The sequence below is a fragment of the Macrotis lagotis genome, chromosome 2 (assembly GCF_037893015.1).
Source record: "Macrotis lagotis isolate mMagLag1 chromosome 2, bilby.v1.9.chrom.fasta, whole genome shotgun sequence".
Classification (NCBI taxonomy): domain Eukaryota; kingdom Metazoa; phylum Chordata; class Mammalia; order Peramelemorphia; family Peramelidae; genus Macrotis; species Macrotis lagotis.
The window spans coordinates 41,842,390-41,868,420 of record NC_133659.1 but is presented as its reverse complement, the minus strand read 5'-3'; the positions used below and the strand labels follow the sequence as shown (position 1 = coordinate 41,868,420).

At 45.0% G+C, this 26,031-nt stretch overlaps 1 protein-coding gene across 2 annotated transcripts; it reads left to right on the top strand.

Moving 5' to 3' along the window:
* The first annotated feature begins 7,098 nt into the window (after positions 1-7,098).
* LMO4 (LIM domain only 4) lies at positions 7,099-24,309 on the top strand. Of its 2 annotated transcripts, none has more exons than XM_074221752.1 (5): positions 7,099-7,212; positions 10,227-10,465; positions 18,278-18,374; positions 18,768-18,923; positions 23,668-24,309. In XM_074221752.1, the coding sequence occupies exons 2-5, from the start codon at positions 10,230-10,232 to the stop codon at positions 23,674-23,676; spliced, it is 498 nt and encodes a 165-aa protein (XP_074077853.1). In that variant the 5' UTR covers positions 7,099-7,212; positions 10,227-10,229; the 3' UTR covers positions 23,677-24,309. The 2 variants fall into 2 exon arrangements, with proteins under 2 accessions (XP_074077853.1, XP_074077854.1); XM_074221753.1 differs by lacking the exon at positions 7,099-7,212 and adding an exon at positions 9,928-10,034.
* The last annotated feature ends 1,722 nt before the right edge of the window (positions 24,310-26,031 follow it).

Below are 26,031 nucleotides of genomic sequence, written 5' to 3'. Positions count from 1 at the left end.
TGAAATTTGTCAATATAAAAACTTTCTTCAAATTTTAAAGGACTACTAATCAATTTAAAGACCCTGATTTTTTTTTCTTTGTGGACTTTTTTTTTTCCAGGCCAGATTTATGGTTCAGATTGCTTTGGTATGAAAACTCCATTCATGAAGGTTGGCGAGTGATCTAGAACTCCAGGCTTAGGGAGAACCTGATGGTAGAGAGCTTTTTTAAAACAATGAGAAATGAAATACTTGCCCCCGTAACACAGCTAATCTGTGTCAGGGACAAGATGTGAACCCATTTCTTCTTAGTTCCAAGGCCTCTATACAGTACTGCCTTTTGAACAGAATAAGCAATACTTATTTTTAAAGTCTAATAGTTTAACCACTGAGTGAGAGATAGATATCTATCACTTTGTACTTGAATATTTATGTTAGAAGAGTAGATACTGAACGGGTGAGTACAAGGTGAAATGCCATTTTTTAAAAATCAGGCTTTCCTTAAGGTTTCCATAACTGATTTTTGGTTGTAAGTAAAATTGATAAGATAAAGATTAATCCTGTTGACCTCTGAGATTCATCACAAGGCTTGCCTATGTTTCTTTTATTCATTGACAATGACTAGTAAATCATTAGCTTTCTAGACCTTCTTCAGAAGCCTCCTGAATTGTAAATTAAGTTCTTAACAAAATTATGAAATGAAAAATATGCATCTAATGTTTAACTTCTCACTGTCCTCAATTAGAAGCATTTTAAGTAGTGTAGTGGATAGAGCTATGGTCCTGAAAACAGAAAGTTCAGTATTCAAATCCTATTGGAAACATTTAACTAGTTGTGTGATCCTGGGTAAGTCACCTACATCTCTCTGCTTCAGTTTTCTCAACTATAAAATGGGGATAATAATAAAATCTACTCCCCAGAGTGGTAGTACAGTGACCTATTCATAATAAGTGCTATATGAATGTTAGCTATTGTTAATAACTATCCTGAGTTTCCATAGCTATCAACCACTTTCCTGGATATTCAAGGTCTGTTTTACTGTTTATCAAAGAGGGAAAATATGATTGTTTCTTAAATATGGTAGCACAATTTTTTGCTCTCCATCATTTCTCTTGAACATTTGCTATATTTAAAAATTAAGTCTTCTATTATTCACTTGTTACTTAAGAATTTTGTGACCTTTGCAAATTCCTTAACCTTTCTGGGCCTCAGTTTCTCCATTTGTAAAATAAAATGTGCTAATATAAAGAATGGATTTGTTTGATTTTTTTTTTTTTTTTTAGATTTTTCAAGGCAATGGGGTTAAGTGGCTTGCCCAAGGCCACACAGCTAGGTAATTATTAAGTGTCTGAGGCCGCATTTGAACTCAGGTACTCCTGACTCCAAGGCTGGTGTTCTATCCACTGTGCCACCTAGCCGCCCCTATGGATTTGTTTAACAACACAATTATTTCATACTTTAGGATTTATAAAATACTTTCCTTGTGAGATAGGTAATGTAATTTTTCAAACCTGCAGTTATGGGGCAGCTAGGTGGCGCAGTGGATAGAGCACGGGCCCTGGAGTCAGGAGTATCTGAGTTCAAATCTGGAGCTCAGACACTTAATTACCTAGCTGTGTGGCCTTGGGCAAGCCATTTAACCCCATTTGCCTTGCAAAATCCTAAAAAAAAACCCAAAAAGCAAAAAAAAAAATGCAGTTATGATTTCATTGCTATAAGGAAATATTGCAAAGCATATTGCTGTCTGACCTTAGCCTCAGAGAAGCATCTCAGGCATTGAAGGATTTCTTGACTAGCCCAGGATCAAAAGTCAAACTTGAACCCAGGATCTTCCTATCTCCAATGCATCTTGAGTATAATGTTGAGTATAGTTGAGTATAAGCATTATCCCTATATAATCAGGGAAGAAACGGAGGAGAAAGGTATACCCAGCTAGTAAGTTTTAGAGCCAGGACTAAATCTCAGGTCTCCTGATTATTTTCCAGTTAAATCCTTTTTCTGTCTTATTAGCTGCCTTTCAAAATTCACAGACATGAGGCTGTCAATTAAAAAGGGGGAACACTTTGTATTTTCATAAGAAACTCTTGGATTTAAAAGTACTTTTAAAAAAAAATAATGTCTCTATAATACTCCCACTGTCAGTCCCACCCACCCAGGCTTCTTTGTCCAAAGGCAAACTGAGCCAGCCAGGCAGGATCTGACTTCCATGTCTCTGCCTGTTTTCCCATAAGCCTTCGTTCACCTTCCTTTTCCCACAGTGCAACTTCTGGTTCGAGTGGCAACAGAGAAGGCAGCTCCATCATTTGTTATTTCCAAAGAACAAGTCTTTTAGCAACAGCGTTGCAGTTTGTGTAAAAGACTTCTTGTCTAGAAACAGCCAATGGCTTTTTGTCTTCCCTTGCTACCGCATCCATCTCAGGACCCGCCATGGCCATCTCAGGGCAGACCAGGCAGGCAACCCAGACAGAGTGGATGTCTTGAGTCCCTGGCTGGCTGAAGGGGATGCTCAGGAGAGTTACCTGCATCTGGAAAGTATTGGCTGGAGGAAAAGAAGAGACCACAGGTAGAAAGGAATAGGAGTAGGAAAACAACAGCAAAGAACAAGAGAGGAGACCAGAGGCAAAAAGGGGAAAGAATATTTGCTGCTAAATTTGATTGACATTCTCATAGGGCTATCTGATCTCTAGCTGAAGAGACATATAGGTCATACAGTGCAACTCTTTTGTTTTACAACTGAGGAAACATACCCAGAGGAATTAATTGGATTGACCAAAATCAGTCAGAAATAACTAAGGCAGAATTAGAACTCAGATCTTCTACTTTAAAATAAACAACAAACAATGGTGGTGGTATGCCCACAAATTTATAATGGAAGTAATTTTGGTGTTGTAAAAGGATCACTGGGAGGTGCTGTAATTCTATCTCTCTTCCTTAATATGTGACCTTCCTTGGGTAAATCAGCTTCCCCAGACTTCAGTTTGCCTGTCTGTCCAAAAATTGGGTGGAACTCAATGGCTTCTGGCCTCTCCCAGTTGTAAACTGGTGATGCTATCACTAAAATCAAACTTAGTAACAATAAGAATTCAATTTAGCATTCCTCTCTATGTATGGGACAGAGGAGTTGGGGGTGGGGGTTGGATTATAACTCCTCAGGTGAGTTCCAGTTTTAAGCCTATGCACCTCTAGGGCAAGGTTTCTAAACCTGAGGGGCATGAATTTGATCTCTTGTAAAAAAAAAAGTATACTTTGATGACTATTTTAGTAAAACCAGTTACTTTGTAATCTTATATATTACTTTAAAAAACCTCATTCTGAGAAGGGGTTCCTGGACTTCATCAGATTGCTAAAGAGATCACATACTCTAGGGTGAGGAAACTTCGGTCTCACTTGGAGTCGATTATACCGAACGACCAAAAAGAAGTATCATCGTGACCTGCTGGAGCAAATAATTCATAATTATTTGATGAAGTCAGATAGCTGTGATTTGGTTCATACAAGACAGTTTTACCCAGACATGGCGACTTCTATCTAGTTTAAGGGATGCCTGAGGTTCAGAAGGACTAACCAACTTGCTGAAGATCCAATCGATAATAAACATCTAAGGCAGGACTAGAATCCAGGGTTTCATGACTATTGGTCTAACATTTTAGCAACTGTTCCAACTTACTCAAATATTCAATCATTTATAAAAATATTATATAATGCAATTTAGGTAATATCATTACTCTTGTAAAATGGAAATAAATTGTAATTCTTTAGATCATAATTAGTTATCTATTATTTAGATCACTCCCTGAATGGACCCAGAGGGATTCTGGCTCTAGATCTTATTTTCTGTGATTTTGAATTTTGCGATGGCAAGTCTTCCCTGACTCGAAAGAACCCGTCTGTGTGTGTGTGTATTTTACTTTTCTGCAGCATCACCAAGAAAAATAGATGGTTCCATGTAGCTGCTGCATCCCAGAAAAGACTTTCAGCTTAGGAATCCTTCTTGCTGCTCTGAAGATGCAGAAATAAAGACTACCCAGAGGTGGCGCTCTGGTTAAAGTACACCTGGATTTTGATTACCATGTCCTGATTTACTCCAGATGCCTCTGAAGAGAGGTCGTTAACTATTATCTCTTTTGTATTTATGCAACCACAACCTCAGCAAACGAACATCTCTGGTAAAAATACTTCCCTCCACGTAGTGGGAGAAAATGTTACCCCTCAAATCCGAGGGTTTGAACGTCCTTTAATTGGAGCAAACCAGGAGGGCCCTTTTAGTTTACTTGCAGAATGGCTCTGAGATGCTCAAAAGAAGCCACATCTGCCTGGGCCTTTCCAGTGGCCTCACTGGCCCTCATGGAAGCTGGGACAGTGCCTGCATCAGTCTCACCTTGTTGGAGGGCATTTTGCTTGAGAAATATACCTGAAATGCATTTGTTTTTCATTATAGGCCTAAATTTAATTGTCCCTCCCACCCCTGTTATGAACTGCTGTTATCTCACTTATGTGCTAGTAAATTATTTACATGGGAAAATTGAGTTAGGAAATTAAGATCTGCTACTTTGAAGAGTCTAAGAGTTCTCTCTTCCATCTGGTTTTGCCTGAATTTCCTCATCTCATAATCAGACAGTCACAGAGGGAGTGGGGGGGGGTTGGTATGGGGATTTTAGGGGGTTGTCTTGAATTTCTACATTCTTGAACCCCTTAAGATCACATACCTGTCATCACCCTGGCAAAGTAAACCATGGAAGACCTGAGTGCACAATTCCACCTCTGACACATACTGGCTTTATGAGCCTATTTATGTTGCTCCATTTTATGTACATAGAATTTAATGTGTCATTTTGCCTCATTAGCACAGTGACTGGCACAAGGCAAGCTCTTAATAAATGTTTCCTAACTGACTTACTAACCTCTCGCTCTTCTAAGACTGTTAGTTGTTGAGAAGACTCCAACCTGAAGGTGTTTCCTCAACGTAGGTCCAGTCCAAAGCAAAATACTTAAGAATATTATGATTTTGATGCTGATCAACAAATTTCAGTATTTTTGATATTTGAGGATAACTGAAGAGTGTCAGTTTAGATGGCAGAAGTTTCTTTTGTAATGTAAAGATGGGCACTCCAAGGACCTGGCACTGCCATTTATTACATCTGACCTCTGGGCCTCAGGTTCCTCATCTGTAAAACGAAAAGACTGAACCGAATAACTTCCCTCTTTTTTGATGGAAATTCAGGATACTGGAGCTGTTTATTTTAAACCACTTTCTGCTATTTTTGGTGCACAGTCACCATTCAGATATCATTGCTATTTCTTTGGAAGCCTGAATTTTGAAAAATCGGTAAAACTTTCAGATAGTAAAATCATGGCTTGTAAAGAGTGAGCTCTTCTAACTGGGTTCTTTGGGCAATTTTCTTGTCTTCTCATCAGCAACAGAGTAGGGAAGAGATAAATTTATCCCACAGGACTGATTTCATTCCATTTCCTTAAAAGGATGATAAGAGGTTATAGTCCAAAGGGAAATTACCATCACCCAGGCCTATCACAAACGGAGGTACTTAGAGGTAAGAGGCCTTGTCTGAGATGGCTTAGGCACCGCGGGCTCAGGAGTCACCCCCAAGGCCAGGACGCCCCCTGAAGCAGATACCAACAGGCCTTCCCAAAGCGACTTGAAGGCATCCACTAAAGCGGATGCCACAAGGAGCTGGTCCTCCGGAGAGGATTTTCCCAGGACCTCCGTCTCTAACCCCCCCCCCCCCCCCTTAGCCCTAATGTAGGCCCAGCAGATGGGGCTTTTATGACCCCTTTTGCCGTGGAAAGTCGAATCCTGATTGCAACTTTAGAAGCTGACGGCGGGAGGTGCAGGCAGGAGCGTCCCCCTAGCGGGTTCTCCGACTGCGGGTGTTCCCGGGCCCCAGCACGCGGAGAACGCGGCCTCCAAACGGCTGCTTTCTGCAGAAAGTGGGCTTCCTTATTCTGCAAAGCCCGCGGGGTGGCTCGTGGGGCCTCATCGTCCAGCCCTTGGCTGCTGGGCAGAGACGGGCCCCTCTGCTCCCCTCCCGGCGAGCTGCGGCCCCGGGAGATGCCCTCCGCGCTGCCCGGGAGCTCGGGATCATCGAGCCCGCCGCGAGAGCCGGCTGCGTGCCTCAGTTTATGTTCGGGAAATAAAGGCAAACCGAGGAGGGGAAAGTGCTAGAGAGGGTCGCACGGCTCTTCCCGTTCCCCGAACTTCCCTTGAAGTTTCTGAACCCGAGCTGTGTGTGTGCGTGTGCGTGTGTGTGCCTGTGTGTGTCTGGTGCCCAGGGCGCCCCTCACCCGCTTGGGTGGGCAGGGAATGGCTGCGGCCCGGGGTGCCCAGGTTGCCCGGGGCGCCCCCGCCGGTGCAGCCCCCGGGGGCGCGGCCGGCCCTCGCCCACCTGACTGGGGCCCGCTCCTCCCCCTCCCCTGCCCCCCGCCTCCGGTCTCAGTCATCCCTTTGTCCTCCCCGGGATTGGCAGGTTTTATTATTCCGCCTGAACAAGCGGGCCGCGCAGTGGCTGAGGGCGCCTGACGTCGGCGGCGGAGCCGGGGACCAGTTGGGATTCTGCTCTGTCAGTAACACATGTGGAGGAGCCGCGGAGGGCGAGCGCGAGCGGGCGCCAGGCCAGCGCCGCCTTCCAGCCGGCCAGCGGCGGCGGCGGCAGCGCGGACACAGCGCCCGGCCCGCCTCGCGCCCAGCTGGGCCGCTCGCGCCCGCCGGCCCTGCGCGCCGCCCTGAGGCAGGCTGCCCCGGGGGCCGCCCCGCGGAGCCCCCGCCGGAGCGGAGCGAGGAGGAGGAGGAGGAGGAGGAGGAGGAGGAGGAGGAGGAGGAGGGGCGGGAGGGGGCCGGGTACAAAGTGAAGCCACATTGCCAAACTTGCAGCAGCGACTGCAGCAGCCGCCGCCGCGCAGCTCGCGGGGGCCCGGGAGCCCGCCCCGCCGCCCGCCCCGCCGCGGCTCCGGAGCCCCGAGCCCCGGCCCCGCCAGCCCGCCCGCGCTCCCGGGCCGGCCGGCCGGCCGCCGCCTCCCCGGAGAGCCGCGCCGCCGAGAGAGAAGCCGCGAGGGAGAAGGGAAGCCGCGCGCCTCGGCGCCCCCGCCGCCCGGCCGCCCGCCCTCCATCCATCCGGCCGGCCCCGTCGGCCGCCGGCCCCGGGAAGCCCAGCGAGCGGCTCCGCGGGCGGCTCGCCGCCGCCGCCGCCTCCGTCGCCTTGCACCATAGGGGAAAAGCAGGTAAGCGAGTGGCCGGGGTGCCCGGGCGCCCGCCCGTGGGTCCGCGGGGCCGTGGCGGGGCCGGGGCCGGGCGCCGCGGGCTCCCCGCGATCGGGAAGGGGGGGCCGTCCCGGCCCCCGGCTGCCGCCTTCGGCCGCCTTCCCTTCCCCGTCCCAAATTGCGAGTAAACAATACGTCGGCGGAGATCAGGCGAGTGTGAAAGTAGCGAGGGAGGCAGGCCGGGGGGCGGCGGGACCGAGCCGGAGGCCGGCAGGCCGGCGGGCGGCCGAGCCCCGGGGCCCGGGGCCGGCAGCTTTGGAGCGGCCCCCGCTTACAAAAGGGCTCGTTCGCCGAGGAGGGCTGGGGGGCAGCGGGGGGAGCGCCCCTCGCCAGCCCAGAAGTGAAAGGCTTTGCCTGTTTCGGCTAGGAATCGACACGGGGGGGGGGGGGCGATAGTCTCTCCTCCCTCCACCCCTCTTCGCCCCCCCCCCCCCCAGCAAACACTATTTTTGAAACAGTGGCAGCAAAGATCAAAGTGGGCAGGAATCCGTACGGGTGTCTTTTTATTATTATTATCAAAGGAAAAAAAATCCCTTTTGGCTTCTAAGTCTTTTGTTTCAATCCAGGAGAAATCCGGTGAATCACCTAATTAAAATCAAGACATGAATTAAGCATCCATTTTTGTAGTACAAATTGCCAGCTCTACGCCTGTCCCTCCCTTGGTCTCCATTAAAAAACACCAGAGACGTTGTGAAAGGGGGGCTTCTCTTGCCTCAAGCTGCCAGTTGTGCTTTCTGTTTCACTGCCTCTAGCCCAGGACCTAAATTGCTGGGCGATGTAATTACCAGAATATAAGCCTATTGAACTTAAAAGCTTTTTTTTTTTCCAACTCTAAATGAAACTTGATGAGGGCCCGTCCTCAGTTATCTGGGGAGTCAGTTTCTTCTGGTCAGTCCTGGATTCATCATCTCTTTGAGATTTAATCAGCATTAAGGTATTGCTTGTCCTTAAGAGCTCTAGCTAATGGGGTTACTGGATGGTTTTGCTCAAGTGTAATGTTTCCTTTTCAAATATATAGATACATATTATATACATAGCTGGATTTACTTCTCTCCAAAGATTGGGGAGAAGCGGCGTGAAATCTCTCCCCGCCTTCCCCCCCCCTTCTCTTTTTTTAAAGGAATTCAAAGCGATTAAAAACGTAAAGGGAAACAGTTTTAAGACTCTGGACAGGAAATGCAGATTCATTTGGGTTAGGGCTGAAATTGTAACAAAAAGCAATTCCTCGAGTAAATGCATCAGATAAATCAATTTACATAAAGGTAGGGATGCTTTCGGATAAATGCAATGCTAATGGGTTTTAGAGTGGTCCTGTTTCCAAAGTCTCGGGGTTTTGTTACAGCTTAATTGGTGGAGTTCTTTTTCTGGTTTATTGTGTGGTCACTGGAGACACGTTCGGGGACGCTTTCGGAGGAAATGTGTTTAAAATTCGGCCTATTTTAGGAACCGGGGGGGACTTGGTTCTTGGTGCCTCCTTCTCTTGCCAGCTACCAAGTTGGGCCAGGGGCAGGCGGGGGGGGGGGGGGGGGGGGGGTGTTCGCCGTCTTTCTTCGGAGGTATCAGTCTTTGAATGCCTTTAGGAGATGGCCCAGAGCCTCGGTAGGAGTACACACACTCAGCTTACAAAGGACAAAGACAAAAACATGCTGCCTAATTGGCAGTAAATAACTCGGTCTTTTTATAGCATAAATGACTGGAGGAACACTAGGAGTTTATTGGACTCGGGATCGGAGGCCACAAATTAATCGGTTTAGTCTAAGCTTTATAAATTGATTCCTATATTATCCCTAGTTGCTGCCTCTCTTGTGGCATTCATCTACAAAGTGTGGGGGAATTTTTTCTTTCTTTTTTTTTTCTTTTTTAAGTCGGTATTTTGGTGACAGCCTGGCTAGCTCGAATCGAACTCCAGTGTCCCTGGATCGTTCTCTCTCTTCGGAATATCTGCAAAGTTCTTTCCTCCTCTTCCTCCTCCTCCTCTTCTCCCTACCCCCCCTTTCTTCTTTTTTTTTTTTTTTTTGCTGGAACAAAGCTTTAGCATTTAAATTACTGATCAAGGGCAGATTAGCGAGACAAAAGTGGAGTGTGTTTGTATAGGAAGTGAACAGGCGTCCTAAAGTTCAATGATCTATTATTCTGGCCGCTGTCCTGAAAACCCAGAGAAAACACTCATTGATCTTCAGAATGAAATGAGATTTGGAACAATAATGGGAGATGGCCGTCACCACAAAGGCATGTGAAAGGTGCTGTGGAAAAGAAATCCGCAAAACCAGTTTCGCAACTTTCCACACTGCACTCTTTCCCTCTCTTCCTCCCCCCCTCCCATCCTCCATCCCCCTTTCCCCTCCCACCCCCCACTCTTTTCTGTTTCCCTCCGCTCCCTCTCGGCCCTCCCTCCCTCCCTTTTCAGGAAACTGAAGTGTTCCCAACTTGAGCTCCAGCTGCACTTCCCAGAGTTGGGCATGACTTGGGGGGGGGGGCAACTTCGGCCTCCCTGCTGGAGAACTTGCCCACGCTGCCAGGGGGGTGGGGGTGGGATGAGCCTGGCGTGCTGGGGGCGAGATGCGATGCGAGGGGGGGGCAGGGAGTGGGGAAGATAGGCGGAGGCAGGGGGGCGGGGAATGGAGGGTGGGTGGGTGGGTGGGTGGGAAGGAGGGAATCGCACTGCGGAGCCTCTCCTTAGAAGACTTTTGACAGTCGTGGAGCTGAAGTTGTCAGTGAGGGCTGCTCTGCAAAGTTGGAATCGGACCCGAGCCCTGGGGGAAGAGCTTGGCCCAGAGGGTCTGGTGTGTGGCTGCCCCTCCCTGCCCGCCCCCTCCTCAGCCGCAGCCCTTTGGGGAAAGGAATTGGGACCCTTTGCACACTCACTTGCACCCTCACACACTTAGCCACGCGTTCTCAGCCGCCTGACTCACCCGCCCCCCTTCCCTTTCCCTGTTTTGTGTCTCCCTCCCTCCCTCCTTCCTTCCTCCCTCCAGACCATGGTGAACCCGGGCAGCAGCTCGCAGCCTCCCCCGGTGACGGCGGGCGCCCTCTCCTGGAAAAGGTGCGCCGGCTGCGGGGGCAAGATCGCAGACCGCTTCCTGCTCTATGCCATGGACAGCTACTGGCACAGCCGCTGCCTCAAGTGCTCCTGCTGCCAGGCTCAGCTCGGGGACATCGGCACGTCCTGCTACACCAAGAGCGGGATGATCCTCTGCAGAAATGACTACATTAGGTAAGCGGACGCTGCACGCCTGGGAGGGCCGGGGGGCAGCCCGGGAATGCCACCTTGCGGTGGGGGCTAGGAGGGCTGACCTTGCCACGGTCAGCTGTTGCTGCCCCACCACCTTGTCCGAGGGCGAAAGCGCTGAACGAAGAAAAGGCGACTGAGTTAGAGAGGGAGAGGGAAGAGAAGTTGGAATTGTTTTTCATTTTAATTTAGCTGTGGACCCCCCCCCCCCCATGATCTCTGGAAGAATGTCTCTGGGTGCTCAGCTTCAGGTTTTACTGGGAGGCCCAGGGGGAAGACCGTGGGGGCCCCCTGATCTCTTTCATGTGGCTGCCAGTCCAAAAGGAGTCCCCACGAAAAATAAACAAAAATCAAAAGGCAGTCTAATCTGCTTTCCTTAAGGTTGAGCAGTAGTATTTACAGAGAAAGAACGGACAGCAGTTGGCTGCAAAATAAAACTAGTTAAGGGGAAGTGACTTACCCATGTTGGTATCTGATTAATTATAATATTTACAGAAGCACCTTTAAACTTTTTTGAGTGGAAAAGAGAGTGACTCATTCTTGAGACTCCTTGGAGAAGACTTGATTAACTATCAGTGTAAAAGGCCTGTAATTCCGCCTGTAGCCAAAGAATCTAGTGGTAATGTTTGCCTTTAGTCTGTTTGTTTGTTACATAGAGTCCGGGAACTTACAAGGTTGTGTAGTTTGCAACGTAGAAAAGATTGAGATTTCCTGAAGAAGAGGTCAGGGTTTTTTTTTTTGTTTGGTTTGGTTTGGTTTGGGGGGGGGGTGTCTGTGTACCACCTTTTATATATATGTGTGTGTATCTATGTGTGCACTTACCACCCTAGTTCTACAAACCGATTTGTGAAAAGCAACTGTGAAATATGTTAATTTTGCATTCTTAGTTAATGTATAGTAACATCATGATCTTTTCTAAAAAGTTTCATTGCAATTAATGGAAAGAATTCAGGAGGTCAGGTGCCTATAGGATCTTTTCAGGTGAACTCAAGCTCCTTAAACTCATTAATTTGAAAGGAGGCATTTGAAGGATTACACACATTTAATTTGAGTAAATGGTTTGATAGACTGATGCACATGAATGCTTCTAGGAGGTATTCTATTTCAACATCCAGTAATTAAAAAAAAAAGACCTTGGTTGGCATAAGAGAAATGCACAGTTTTAGGATGAATTGCATTCGATTTGAATGTTTGGCTTTTTTTCTTGTAAACGTATATTCTTAAGTATTCTCCCCTCCCCCTTTAATAGTAAATTTTTAAGTTGTTGCTTTCTTCCTTGTGCAATCAATTGGTTTAGAATACCTTAAAAAAGTTTGCTTTTGGGGGGCACTGACCTTATTCTCTTTTTAAGTTGTGAGGGATGTAAATTCTATATCCTAAGCATGAATAAGGAAATGTTCATTCAGTTGTCATTAGTTTAAAACGATGGGGGTAATTAAGAGTTTTTATTTATTTTAATAATGGCAACCTCCAGCCAATGTCCTTGCTTTCTCAATGGGCTCAATAGAAGAAAGGGTATAAGAAGAAAAGGGTTTTATTTTTTTTTAAAGGGAAATGGTAGTGCAGTAGTTACTTTATGTTCTTTCAGCAGTAAATGTTGGGAAATCAGCACATGGGGGTGGGGGGTGGGGGGGTACACTGTGGTAATGCTTTTCTAAAGGTCCTCCATCCAAGCAACACCATAAGCCTAACTGTGTTGTAATGAAGCAGAGCAGAACTGGGGATGAGGAGAGGTTTGGTTTGAAGGGGGGGGGGGCACAACTGTTCACAAGTAGTGAATGGTGGTACACTTTCCTAACGCCACTAAAAGCCGGCAAACAAACCTTCTCTTCTGATTGTCACTAATTAAAAAGAGAAGATGCCTCCAGTCCATTTGAATTTCCCCAAGGCAAGTTCAGGCAGAAGACTTATTTCATGGGGGCCAAAAATGAATGCCCATTTTGTTTTCTCTGTGTTCTCTGCAATTACAGACATTGGAGTGTGATCAGCTTTGGGTGTTTCAGAGTTGATGGCCCTCTTCCATTTTTTTCTTCTCCCCCCCCCATCTGGATAATTGGACTTAGCATTCCCTGAAACTTGAACTGGACTCCTCGGATGAATATGTAGATGTTCCTAGGAGATCTGTGAAGGATCTCCAAGGCTTCCTTTAGTGAGCTGAACTCCCAGGAGTTCAGTCTCCATTCAGCCCTGCCTCCCCCAAGCTGGACATCTAGGGACCTCTTGTAGCACCCACTCCCCACCCACCCGAATTCCAGAACGGATCTGGGCCGTGTCAGCCAGGCTGCTGGGGGGGGGGGTGTTTATCTGGAAGTGACTTGACCTATACTTTCCTCCCTCTCCTTCCATTCCCCCCATCCCCAGTTCCGAGAGCTGTCACTTCCCTTATCCGAGGCCAGATCCATGTGCACAACTCTTTAATCAGAGTCGCTGGGGGAAAATTAGACACGAATAACAAAATGAAAAGCGGATTGATCAGCTAAAGCGGCTGCCGCCAGGTGAAAGGGACTCTTGCCGCTCTCCTGAGCGGGCCTGGGACCACAGAGCGATTTATTAAGGGGCTTTTAAAGTGTCTTGAGGTTGTGGCTTTTGCAAACGACCCAGATCTGGCTGAAGGCTGCAGATTCTCCCTTGGTTGGGTGAGCTGGCAGAGGCAGGCCAGCGGGGCCGGCCGGCCGGGCCTGGGTGGGAAGGAAGGAAGGGGAGCCCGAGTGTGTCTGTGTGGGGAGGGGGACGTGGAGTACCTTGCTGACCCCTCCCCCGCCCCTTTAAGGCCGAGGAGCCTTTGGGTGGAGAGGCACCCGGGCTCCCGCCCTCGCCCTCCAGATTTCAGATAAAGCTGCCGCAGCCCCAGCCCCAGCCCCAGCTCCAGCCGCCAGCAGCCGGGAATCCGCACACAATTAAAAGCTTTAATTAGAGGCTCCTCCATTTTCTCTTAGTTCTGATGGGCTTTATCTAATGAGATCTGGTCTCTGGCTTAGATCTGCTCCGAATGACGTGTCCGAAATGAATGAGAGCCCGCTGCAAACAAAACATTTAATTAACAAAATTGGCCTCGAAGAGCGGGAGGGGGAGTCTGGGGGGGGGGTCCTGGCGGTTCTTAAAGGGGCCTAGGCCAGCCTGGGCCACCTCTCTCCGTGCCTCCCGCCCCCCCCCCCCAGGCTTGCTAGTCCTGGGGGGTTGGAAAGGCCCCGGCGGCGGCGGGTGCCGCAAAGTTGCTGGTGGACCCCAGCGCCCTGGGGCCCCGGCCCCTGCAGCCCCTCTCCCCGCCCCCTCCACCCCGCTTCCTCCTCCCTGGGGTCCCGCCGCCGCCGCCTTCGCAGAAGGAAGTTGGGGGAGAGTCGGGTGGGGCTCCCCGGGAGGGGGAGGGCCAGGAAGGCCAGCGGCCGGCCGGCTGCGCGTGCGGGGCCGGGGCCGGGCCCGGGGGCTGGGGCCGGCCCTGAGCGGGCGCCCCCGGGCCTGGGCCGAGCGGGAGGGCGGGAGCCCCGGCGGAGGGGCGCCGCCTGCGCCCCGCTCGGCGATTCACGTGGCTCTCCGCAGCCGCAGTCTGCACCGTGCCGCGGGGCGGGGGGAGGGGGCCGCGCGTGTGTCTGCGTGTCTGCGTGTCTGTGTGTCGGGCCGGGGCCGGGCCGGGGCCGGGGCCGGGGCCGGGGCTGGGGCTGGGGGAGGGACGGCGGTGGGAGCAGGATCTGGGAGCCGCCAGGCGGGCAGGCGAGTTCATTTCCCTGGTAATCAGCAGCAAGCTGCTCCATGCACAGAATGCTGGCCCTTTAATTGAACGGGCTAGGTAATTAAATGGCATTTTTCCAATAGGACGTGCTAGGTAAATCTAATAGTTGGTTATTTAATATCACTTTGAAGTCTGCCCACTCAAGCACAATGACAGCATAGGAGCATGTGAACTATTAGCTAGGAGAAAAAAAACCCAGGATCTCAAAAATTAATTAAATCGCATGCAATTTAGGGGGAACGTTTATCTTGATTTGTCATAACAGAATTAATTCAAGGCCTCCAATTCACTTGGGGGCAGATCTGTTACTCTGAATTAACCAAGCGTAATTTGGCTGATTTTTTTCCCCCTCTTTCTAATGCAGCAGTTGCCATTATGCACAGCCCCCCACTTAAGTATCAATGGCTTCTGGGGCTTTTAAGGTGCTCGGGCTCTAGTTATTCTGAAGTACCTTTAATGGACTTGGCTACAGGCATAATTTCTGGGTTGCATTTCTTTGTTACGTTTTAATATAGCTAGTGCAGAATTTAGATTAAATATAGGAACTTGCAGGAAAACCAATTGCTTTTGGATCAGGAGCCGTAGATGGGCATTTTTCTCTTCTGATAGGTTGCTGATAGATTTACTTGTAGGGAGAGCCGGGTAGCCCGCCACCCCTTTGGAAATGCTGCTCTCGTTTGCCTCTCTGGGTTGGGGAATCACCTCCAGGAATCTCTTAATATTACATGTTAGTTCCATAAAGTAGTAACAGTGGCAAATGAGCCCACCTATTGGTCATCAGATTTCCAAAGTGATGCTGAGATAGGGTACCATGCTAAGAACAGCATTATCTCTTCCTCCTCCCTCCTTCCTTCCTTCCTTCCTTCCTTCCTTCCTTCCTTCCTTCCTTCCTTCCTTCCTTCCTTCCTTCCTCCTCTTCTCCATCTTTTCACGTCATTGAGAAAGAGTTGGGGGGCCGCTCTGCAGCTGACAAATAGGACCCTGGCTACTTGGGAGTTCTCCAAATAAGAGCAAACCACCTTTAGAGTTCAGCCTCGGAGGAGGGGGGGGGGTTCTCCTTCTCCAGCTTCTTCTTCTTTTCCATATAAGGGACTGCTTGATGTTTGTGATTGATTGCGTTGCCCAAATGCTGAAATATTAACGACCTTCTTGGACTGAGGACCCAAAGAAAGGAAACTGAAACCGATTCTGTCATCACAATTAAAGAGTCCCCTGGCTTTAATTAGGCTGACCTGGGGTATATCTCCCTGTAGCTTGAGTTAAAGAGAAAAGAGCCCATTAAAGTCCAGTCTGAGACCGATAGCTACTTAATTGAGCACCTAAAGCCTCGAGCCTTTTAAATCAAACACTGTCCTGGACAGTCCCCCTGCTTAGATAATTAACTCTCTAGCCCTCACAGAAAAAAAAAAAAACTTTTCAGGAAAAAAAAAAGTCCAGTTTCTAATAGTCCTCTTCATCCTGGGTAAAGGGAGAAGAAGGGGGACAATGTACAGTGTGTTCAGAGACATCTACCGTTAGGCACTGGAGGCCTGAAACCCGGGCCTGAAACAAATCTCGGGCCGAATTAATATGTTGCTAAATAGTTCATTAGGCCACGAGGAGATTTTAGTCATTTCCAAACTTTGTAACTATAATTTTCTCCTCTTTGGTGTATCATGTGATTGGGGATGGGGTGGGGTTGATTGTTCTCTGAAAGGTTATGGAGGCAGTCCTGGGGAAAATAAGATGTATGAAAAGCTTTTGGATTACATATGACTGCACGGATTATTAAAATACACTTAGCTGCCAAAGACGTGCAGCTGACTTTACTCAGGGTGAATTGTTAAATAAATGAACACTCAGGCAGCACAATCAGATCGGGGCTGGGAAAGTGTGTTTTTTAAGATGGTGTGGTATGAGTGAACCTGTTGGGGGTGGTGGCAGCCGTAATTACAGACTCTTGTTCTCAGAAATACTTAGAGAGAGCTCATATTCATCATAAGAGGATATTTGGTCCTTCCTTCTGGGATTGTTTTTCCCGGCACTCCCCCCCCATCTCCTTTAGTCCCCAATATGCATTTTGCCACACTGTCAGATTTTTAACTTTTTGCTGTTGCTACCTAAACTCTTGTTCTTTTCCCTTCCCTTTTTGAGGAATGAGACAATCTGGCTATTTCCCATACTTTCCCTCCCATACAGTTTCTCTACTCTGTCCACTCAATTCTCCAAACTTTGTCTACAGTGCCACCCAAAGAGGGTCCAGTGTTGGGGGGAGTGGGAGGAGAGAGGGGGGAGAAATAAAAATACAAATCCAGTAAGCTTTCATCAATACTCCTGAACTGGTCAAGCTTTAGCCCCCCCCCCCCCCCCCCAACCATCATCTCAGTGGCCCTGGAGCTTCCAGGCAGGGCTGTCCTTTGGCTAGAGGTCCTGCCAGTGTATTATTCTAGCCTTCTCTTTGTAACCATTCCTGATTCTGCAAGAACGTGTCAATGTGTCGTGGATCTCAGACTAATTAGTTTTGAAATGGAGTTTTGATTGAACTCTTCAAATCGATGCTGCTGCAAAATTTGTTTCTCGGTCTTCCTATTAAAAGCCATCTTAAGGGGCAGTTTTACTACTCTCCCTGTCGTTCAGTCGATACATTTAATAACAACTTACAGGCTATTTTCAATAAAGTGGCGACAGCAAATTAGTAGTTTGAACATGACAAGCCTCCTCTGCAAGACCAGATTCTGAAAACTCAAAGCAATTATTTTTTTATACAGAGGCATGCCGCAATCATTCAGATTACCGGGTATATTCTATAGGAACACGTCTTCCGACTTTTGACACCAGCAGAATTTTATGACTTTATTTGGACAAGGAAGGAAATGCAGATATTCATATTTATCATGACACCTATATGTTAATTCGTAAATCTGGCCACCCCATCCCGAAAGTGGCTCTGACCCTACCCACTTGTTCCGATCCTGGCCTTCCACTTTTGGAATCACTTGGATTTGTTTTTTTTTTAAATAGTCTGGATTTTAAGATGGATCAAAAGAAATAAAATGCTCGCTTCTGGATGCTGTCTCAGAGTGGAAGTTCAGTCTTCATTTAAAATCTTGCGTTGTGCCTTTAAACACATTTAGAAAATTATGTATCTCTTTTCACTACACTCGACTTCCTTATACTCTTCTCCCCCCCTCTCCCACTGCCTTTTCCCTCTTCCCCCTCCCTGCCCTCTCCCTCCACCCACCCCCCCATAGCAGATGTTGTGGTCTCATTTGATTGCATAGGAAAACTGCAGTGATACAGCAAACACCCAGAGAGATATGATGACAAATGGGTCCAGATCCCGGTAAATTACTTTCTGCTCAAATCGAAATTTCATTCAGTTTGTTGCTAGCAGAGATGAAGTAATCTAAATTGTGGACTCAGGAGCAGATAGAGGGAAGTTGGAGCAAGCATTTCATTATCAAGAGAGAGAGAAGGTTAGGATGAAAGAGATGAGCAGAGGCAAATCTTAAGTGTTGACACCATGATTGAAAAGGTTAACCCATACACATTATATATCAACCTGGATAGCAGAGAGTTTCTAATGGAAACTCTTCCCTGATGGAGGTTTACTGGAGTTTCAATACACTGAGCATGATGTCTTCTTAGATATACAATCAAATCCTCTTAACCCTTTTGATGACTCATATCTCAAGATATGATTAAAGTACAAAAGAGTTCTTCATATAATTTCAAGGACACAATGCATTTAAACTCCAGTCATGAATTGTATCTTTTTTTTTTATGATGAACTCAGTAATCTGATAAAAATGTGTGTAGTACAGAATTCTTTTGTATTTGCTAGAGGTGTAAGTCAATATTTTTGATTAAATCCGGTGCTTCTTCTTCCTGTGTGGTGGGCAGAAGTTTGTCAATCCCCTCCCCCCCCAAAATGGGTTTCCTGTTTGATGTAAATCAGTGGAAGAACTCTGAGGCTTGAACCTCAGAAAGAATGTGGGGTGGGGTTGGAGAGTAGGGAAGGCTTTGGGGTCTGGGGGGGGGAGTTCTTTGCCATGACCGAACATTCATGGATGACATCACCTTTGTTTCAGGTTATTTGGGAACAGTGGGGCATGCAGCGCTTGTGGACAGTCCATTCCTGCCAGTGAGCTCGTCATGCGGGCACAAGGCAACGTTTATCATCTGAAGGTAGCGCTTGGCTCTCCTCTCATCTGTCCTCCGGCTGTTGTATTTCATCTCCTCTTCATGGGGGGGATTCACTCACCTAGCAATATAAACTCATTCCTATCTTTATACTGTGATTACCAAGGAAACTCTTCCCCAATAACATCCCATAAAGGTGTTTTCCATGGGAGGGGTCCCTGTGTGATTATGACAAGGGTGGGAACATAACTCATACATCTGTTGAATTGGGGCTGGTGGTCCTGGGAATTGCCTGTAAGGGGGGGGGGACCTTCAAACTTAAGTTTTAAGTATTTCTGTACTTGAGAAATGCCCCCATCTTGAATGGATGCCTCAGACTCAGCATCAAAAGACTTCATTTTACACCTGTTTCCAATGGATTTTATCTTTCCTTTCCAGTGTTTTACGTGCTCTACCTGCCGGAATCGCCTGGTCCCGGGAGACCGGTTTCACTACATCAACGGCAGTTTATTTTGTGAACATGATAGACCTACAGCTCTCATCAATGGTCATTTGAATTCACTTCAAAGCAATCCACTACTGTCAGACCAGAAGGTGAATACCCAACAATTACTAATGAGCTTTCTTAGAACAAGGTGGGATAGCTTGCCTCTTCCAACCTTGAGTTTTCTAGGCCATGGTTTTTTCTCTTGTATCACCCTTGTAAGAGGAGCAGTTGAGAGTTTGGGTCTGGTGTTGAGGAACAGAATAACCAGGTGCAAATCTTCTGAGGTTGAGGGGAAAAAGCCTTTTAGGAAAATCTGCTTGTCCCAATTTGGTTTTAGCCTCAACTGCCCATCATGACATTGACTTAGCACCAGATCCCATTGGATCCTTTGGTGATGTAGAAACAGAATGCCCTGAGGAAGTCATGGGAGGGAAAACCAGTCCCTTTTTGGCTGAAAAGAGGACTTATATGTCTTTGTCATGAAGAAAAGAGTCCTGTGTTGATGGTTGAAATCTTCTAGACACCTGCCATCCCTCCCCAGTTTGCTTGGGATTTATTTTTAGAATAGCAGTTTTACAAAACATACTGTAATACCGGAGGAGAGCATTTCTGTTGATTGGTAGGCCCATAAATTTGAATAAGTTATGACATTTAAAACAAAGTTCTCAGTCTCTCCAAGCTCTCTGCACCACTAATAGCACCATTAAAGATTATGTATCTCTCTTTCTGATCCATAACTTGAAAGCCTTTGGACCATACTTATAGATGAGGAAATTATAGAGGGGTACAAATCATAGCAAGTTCGAAGGCATTTCAGAGGAAAATGTTCCGATCAACAGTTGTCCGGCACCCTTAGAACTGGATAGTTTGAGATCTATTTTAATCTCCTTAATAAGTCTTACAGCTATGCAAGCGAGTGCATTTTGATAACCGCTGTGCTTAATTTGTAACAATTACTGTCAACCTTCAGTTAAGAGACTGTTCATTCCACACTGGTCCAGAAAAGAGTGAAATGTATGAGGCTCACACATAATTTTATTCACATCATATTTCATACTGATTATGTATTGATGACATTGATTCATTTACTCTTTACAGCGCCACTTGCATGGATATTAAATCTTATTGACCACAGATGAATTTTAATTTCAGATTGGTGATAGATTTTTCCATCAGCTCTGATAGTCTATTTGACTTTTTCATCATTAACCCAGGCAATCGCATAGGACTGAGTTATTGCATTGAAACAAAAAGCACACACTTCACTTGGTAATTCTTTATAGATTTACAATAGGAACTTCATTAATGTCTGTTGCAAGGATCACGAAAAATAACATTTATCTGAAAAGAGGAATTCAGCAAGCTTCAAAAGTCTGGGGGAAAATAGTAGGTTTCTTTGTCTGTAACTTCCAAAGGCAAATGCCAAGGACTTTTTCTTTAGAAAGCAGGGAAGAAATGCCAATTTTTTTTTTTAAATTTAGATTTTAGCCATTAAAAGACAAGGTACCATTATGGTATAATGATTTTGTATTTTCCCTTCTCTCCCCCCAAGTTCTGAAGTAAATTGAATTAAAAGCTCTAGTCTCTGCCTTGGAAAACAAACATTAACAAACCAAGTAAATAAACGTATTTATATTGCAATGTCAATTAATCAAGGAAACTCGATAGCATTTTCGCTAAATACAAAAGTCCTAATTTCTTGTTACTGTAACTACTTAATATTGGCAAAAGATATCAAAGCTACTCCTTCAAGGAAATACAAATAAATGCAGCATTTCATAGATTTATATGTTTGTGAATTTTAATGAAATAAATTCAGAGTGCAGACTTAAGAGAGCAATGAATCTGTTAAATGAATACTTGTAGAGAGTCATTTCAAAAGAAGTAAAGTCATTTCTATTTATACTGGGTAGTAGGGGGGAAAAAAAAGAATTGTGCTTCAAAATCAGGAGGTGGATTTCTTTTTTCCCTCTCATTCTACCATAAGGTAGAAACTTAATTTCTTTTTTGAATGGGATCTTAAGTTTGTCACTGGTTTTATTCCTTTTCTTTACCTGGCTTTAGCAAAGTGTAAAAATGATTGTTATAGCTTCACCATGCATGGTGAAAAACGTAGTAAGGTGGAGAAGAAATGAGAAATTGGACCAGGCCCGTGAAGCAGGTTAAAGTGAGGCAGCTCCCATTGCCAACCAAGCACCGAGTTAGAGGACACTTTCGAGAAAGAAGAGAAGGCCTCAGTGGTGCTTTCCTGACTCATTAAATGGCATGGGACCATTATTTAGTGAGATAGACGAAGAGTTTGGGAAGGAAGAGGGACAGTGGCAGAGAAGCATGGCTTTTTGATAGAGGTTTCTGGATAGAATTTTTCCTGTGAAATAGGCTATATACACATCTACAGAGACTAGATAGCACTGATTTAGATATTTATATATTTCCGGATAGTTATCTTTTCTATGAAATAGGATATATATACAAATATAGACACATATATACACACATATACACCCACACATGCACGTACATGCATATATATATGTGTGTGTATCTATCTATATGTATATGTATATGTATATGTATATGTATATGTATATGTATATGTATATGTATATGTATATGTATATGTATATGTATGTATTTCTGGATAGCTTCCTTCCTGTTCTCCACATTAGGCATTGGCAGAAAAAGAGACTGGGGGATGCTTCTTTTGGTCAACAGAACCTACTTCAGTATTAAAAAAAAAAACCCTAATCCTAGCAATATATCTGTTTCAACTTGGGAAATAGAAAAGGCCAGACAGGATGTCCCAAAATGATAATCATACTTAAATCATAAGGAAAGATAATTTAGGGTATGTGCTTGTTAGATACTTTCTGAAAAGCTGCCTATTTTGAGACTAATTAAATTCATTTCCCTGTTAATGGAATTACATTTTTGCCTTCAGAATTTTGTGAACAAAATCAGTTTACTAGGTAGTGATTCCATAGGTGATAATTTAGGGCAAGTGGAGTATATCACAAATGCACAATATTCTCACCATCGTTAATACCACAACTAAAACACTTTAAGGTTTGCAAAGCATTTCACATACATTAATGAGAAAGTAAGGGGGAGAATGTTGATAAATTCTTAAGAATTTTTCCTTTTTTGTAAATTTAGCTTCTCTAACTTCTCTTTTTTTTCAGAGATTTTAGCCTAGCTATAGAGTTCTTTGTTCTATCACTGTATTTGCAATAAAGAAAAAGTCATTTGTATTTTGCCATAGCCTAGCTATAAGTTCAGTTACATGTTGAGCACTTAAAATACTCATTTAAACCCATGTACTCTTTCAATGATATAGGTAGATACATATGTGTCTATATAGACACATACATGCCTACCTACATGTTTATTAGCTGATTATAAAGACTGCTTATGTAGAAAACATCAACTTATTTAGCCCCTTTAAAAGTTCTGCTATCTTTTATAAGATCTTTCCAGGGGGGGTTGGGTTCCCCCCATGTGGTTCTGCATCATTGATTGTGTATTCTAAGAAAAATAATTTCAAGCCTTTAAATCCGATGTCTCTTGAGTGAAATCTCAGAGCATTAGTGTATGAGGACCTTAAAAAAGAAAAGAAAAGAAAAAAAAAACCCTGTAGGCTGTATCATTTAAAGGAAGCTTTAGTTATCCTCAGGAGAACATTTATAGCCAGTCTATAGGGCCAAATAAACACACTCAGATACCTTACATAGTGTTCTCTAAATCGCTGCCTGTTACACAATTCCCCTTTCCACTTAAAAGTGAGGTTACCAGATCATTGTACTGAGCATCAACTTATCTGAACTTTTTCAATAAAATGGGAGTTGGATTTCATCTCTCCATTCACTCAGAGGAAAATTTAGAGTCTTCTAGTTTCTCTATCACTCAGCAATTCTCTTGTAGTTATATAATTGGTGGCATGCGGGTGTGTGTCCATCCTGGAGGACATTGGATGCTCATTTATTAAATATGCTTGCTGGCTGCTCCCTAATCTTTGTTCTGGACAGACAAATTACCTTTCTCACACTGAGCTTCAACTCTGGGGAATTCAGTCTCCACCACTTTAATTAGCTGGAAAGTGGGGGGTTGGCATTACTAATAGACCTCAGGCTTTTAGTAACTTAGGGAAAGGGTGAAAAGAAAACTTCCTGGGAAGCTCAAAAATGTCATTTAAAAAACCATAAAAATCTAATATATATTATTTCATTTTGGTAATTGCAAACAGATTGTATTTGAAGACTGTGGATGATCATTTCCAACTTCCCCATGAAAGTCAAATTTCTCTTGAGCAAGGCACTTTTAATTATCACAATTCATTAACACATCAAGTGTGGAGGCACATGGGTTTAACTTCTTGTATTGCCATAACATTAAGTAACATAGCAGATGAGAAATCTGAATCGAAGAAGCCTATCCATAGGTGACTTAGAGGTGGGGCTCGCTATGACCTACAGAAGTAAGATCTGGAAGCCATTGTAGTGGAGGTCAAGGCATCATCCTTTGTCTTTATTTTTTTGGAAAGGGAAATCCCCCTTTATTCAATTTAAACCATTCCTCAGAAAAGGATGTCAACTCTCAGAAACTTTCTGAAAGTCCATTTATTTGTCTCCTTTTCCCTGCTAGAAAAATCTGTGTAAAACTGTTAGGCCTTTGCTCTCCGTCAGCCGAGTAAGTAGCGTAGAAAGCTTCAATCAAGTCACAGTTGGAAAGTAGTCTAATAAAAGGGGATTAGTGAACGTGGAGAAGACAAAAGCAGTCACGTTTGCGTATCCTATCTCACACATTGAGCGTTTTGGCTAAGATGCCCATTTTTTTTTTTTTTATTTCTTCCAGGTCTGCTAAAAGGTCAGAGTAATGCAGAATGCGTGCCTTCATCTCAAATTTTGTTCATCCCCGATGGATCCCGTGTGTCTCCAGTAGACGAGTCACCTTTGTAGCTAGCCCCAGCGCCAGCTTCATGCCACTGCACCTTCTTTATTCCTGATTGCCCTTCCCACATTTATTGGTGTATTAAAATGACTGAATATGAGCATTAAGGACTCCATGAACCTGGGCTAATGGGAGACTGTAGAGAATATGAAAAAAGATCCACCGGAGGACATCTTGGGGGGGGGGAGGGGGCTGGGGGGGGGAAATGACTAATGAAGCTAATTAAAAGAAGCGTTCAGATCTGCTTTCTACCCTCATTAACAATTAGCAGGGCACTGGCCGGCCGGAGTTTGTACCCTGTTTTTTTCTTTAACAACATTCTCTTTGCTCTCTGTATATTTAGGTGTCGTAAGGAAATGTGTTTCAATCCAAACTGAACATTGAGATAAAGGAAAGATGTGGCTTTTGTGATACTCAATCACACAAACACTTTTATTGTATCTCTGTAAAATACAATGTATGTATGCATGTAAGTGTTTTTGTCCTAATGTTGCTACTTCCCATGGCAAAAAAAAAAAAGGAAAAATTGGAAAAAAAAAGTCAAGCTCATAGCAGCTACTGTGTAGAAATTCTGCCCCCTTCCCCCCACCTTCTAATTTGCTGAATGAAGACAAATCTTTTATTTGTGATATTTTCAGAGACATTTGCTCTAGTATGGTGTATTTAAATAATAAAAACTTAAAAGGAAAATACTAAACCGTGATTGGTTTTAAACACTTTTCTTGTCCTGGTATTCTGAAGACTTTTTTGTCCTGTTGTGTTGACTTCAAGTTCATTTAATTTATTTTGGGAAGGGGTGGTGTCATCTGTGTCTTCTCTCTCTTTGCCAATAAGGCTTTCTTCAAACTACTTCATCATATCAATTCGAGCAGAGGGATAGGGGTAAGGCTTCAAAACCGAGGGTTCCCTCCATTCACAAAATTATTTCTGGTAATAGCAAATCTCTCAATAGTCTCCCACTGAAATGGGAACATTTTGCTAAACAATGAGACTATGTGTGTTTTATAATACATACATACATACATACACAACACACAAATCTATTGTATATCTATTAAACCTTCATCATCTGCTTCAGCTCATCAGTCCATTTCCACTTGAAGAATACCGAATACTAAGGAAAAGCATGTTAAAGCAAAAGGCCTAATGACTGGTGTCTTTTTTTCCCCTCTCTTATTCAGTTTATGGTTTTTGAAGGAATAGCATCTCTAAACCTTGCAGGTACCTGTTTGCAGGTTCCATTAGCTGACAGGAGCCCAGAGCTCATTTTATGGCCATCTTCAACGGGGGAAGAAGCTATTTCCCAGTGAGTTTTAAGTACCGATATGGTCTATAGTGTGATGTTTGTTTTGTTTTTTTCCTATTATTGCCCCTCAATTCCTTCCTCCTACCTCCTCTCTCTTTTCTTCTTGCTGCCTTCCCATATGTTTGCAGAGGATTCAGGTTTCATTTGGTCATATCCTTGAGATGTTTGTTTACTAGTTTTGAGACAGTTCGGTATCCACCATTGACTCCCTCAACTCCCTTAGAGATAGCCTGGGGAAAAGAACATTTTGGATGACCTGATAGGCACATGTCTAGCATCTGGAGAGAAATGGGCAGTAAACGTTGCTGATGCTGCTCTGAGGGCTAGATGAATTAACCGTTAGCAATCTCACGACTTTTTATCAAAGACCAATAAAATGAAATGTGTTGATAACTCAGACTTTTGATTTCCTTTTTGTTTTTAAAAGTAGTATTTATTTTATCTGTGACTCAGAAAGCTACTGATACATATGCACTGTTGGTGGCAATACAGATAGACTACATAATCACAGAAGTTGAAGTCTGCACATCTAAAACTGACCACCGGTTTCCTTTTCAGGTCTCCTGCTTTGCTTCAAGGCCTCACTTGGTACTTTCCACATTTCACACTGGGAGTGGAGGCGTGGTGGTGGTGGTGCTGGTGGTGCTGGTGGGGGTGCTGGTGGTGGTGGTGGTGGTAGGGGGGTCATTCTAAAATGTAAGCATTCTATAAATGGGACAAAAAAGATGACTTACCCTATTTCAGTAGAGTGAGCTTTTTTTTTTTTTTTCTCCTAGGAAGAAGTAAAAAGCAGAATCTCCATAGATGTTTGAGTTTCTAGTGTTTGGCAGTTTCTGGTCAGGAACTCAGCAATAAAGGAATGGTTTCTTTGATTAGTGCTTTCAAAAAATTAATTCTTTAGGATGCTGGCTAAAGGTCCTTTGACTCCTGAGGATGCAATAGGAACATAAAGTGTTAGTTGA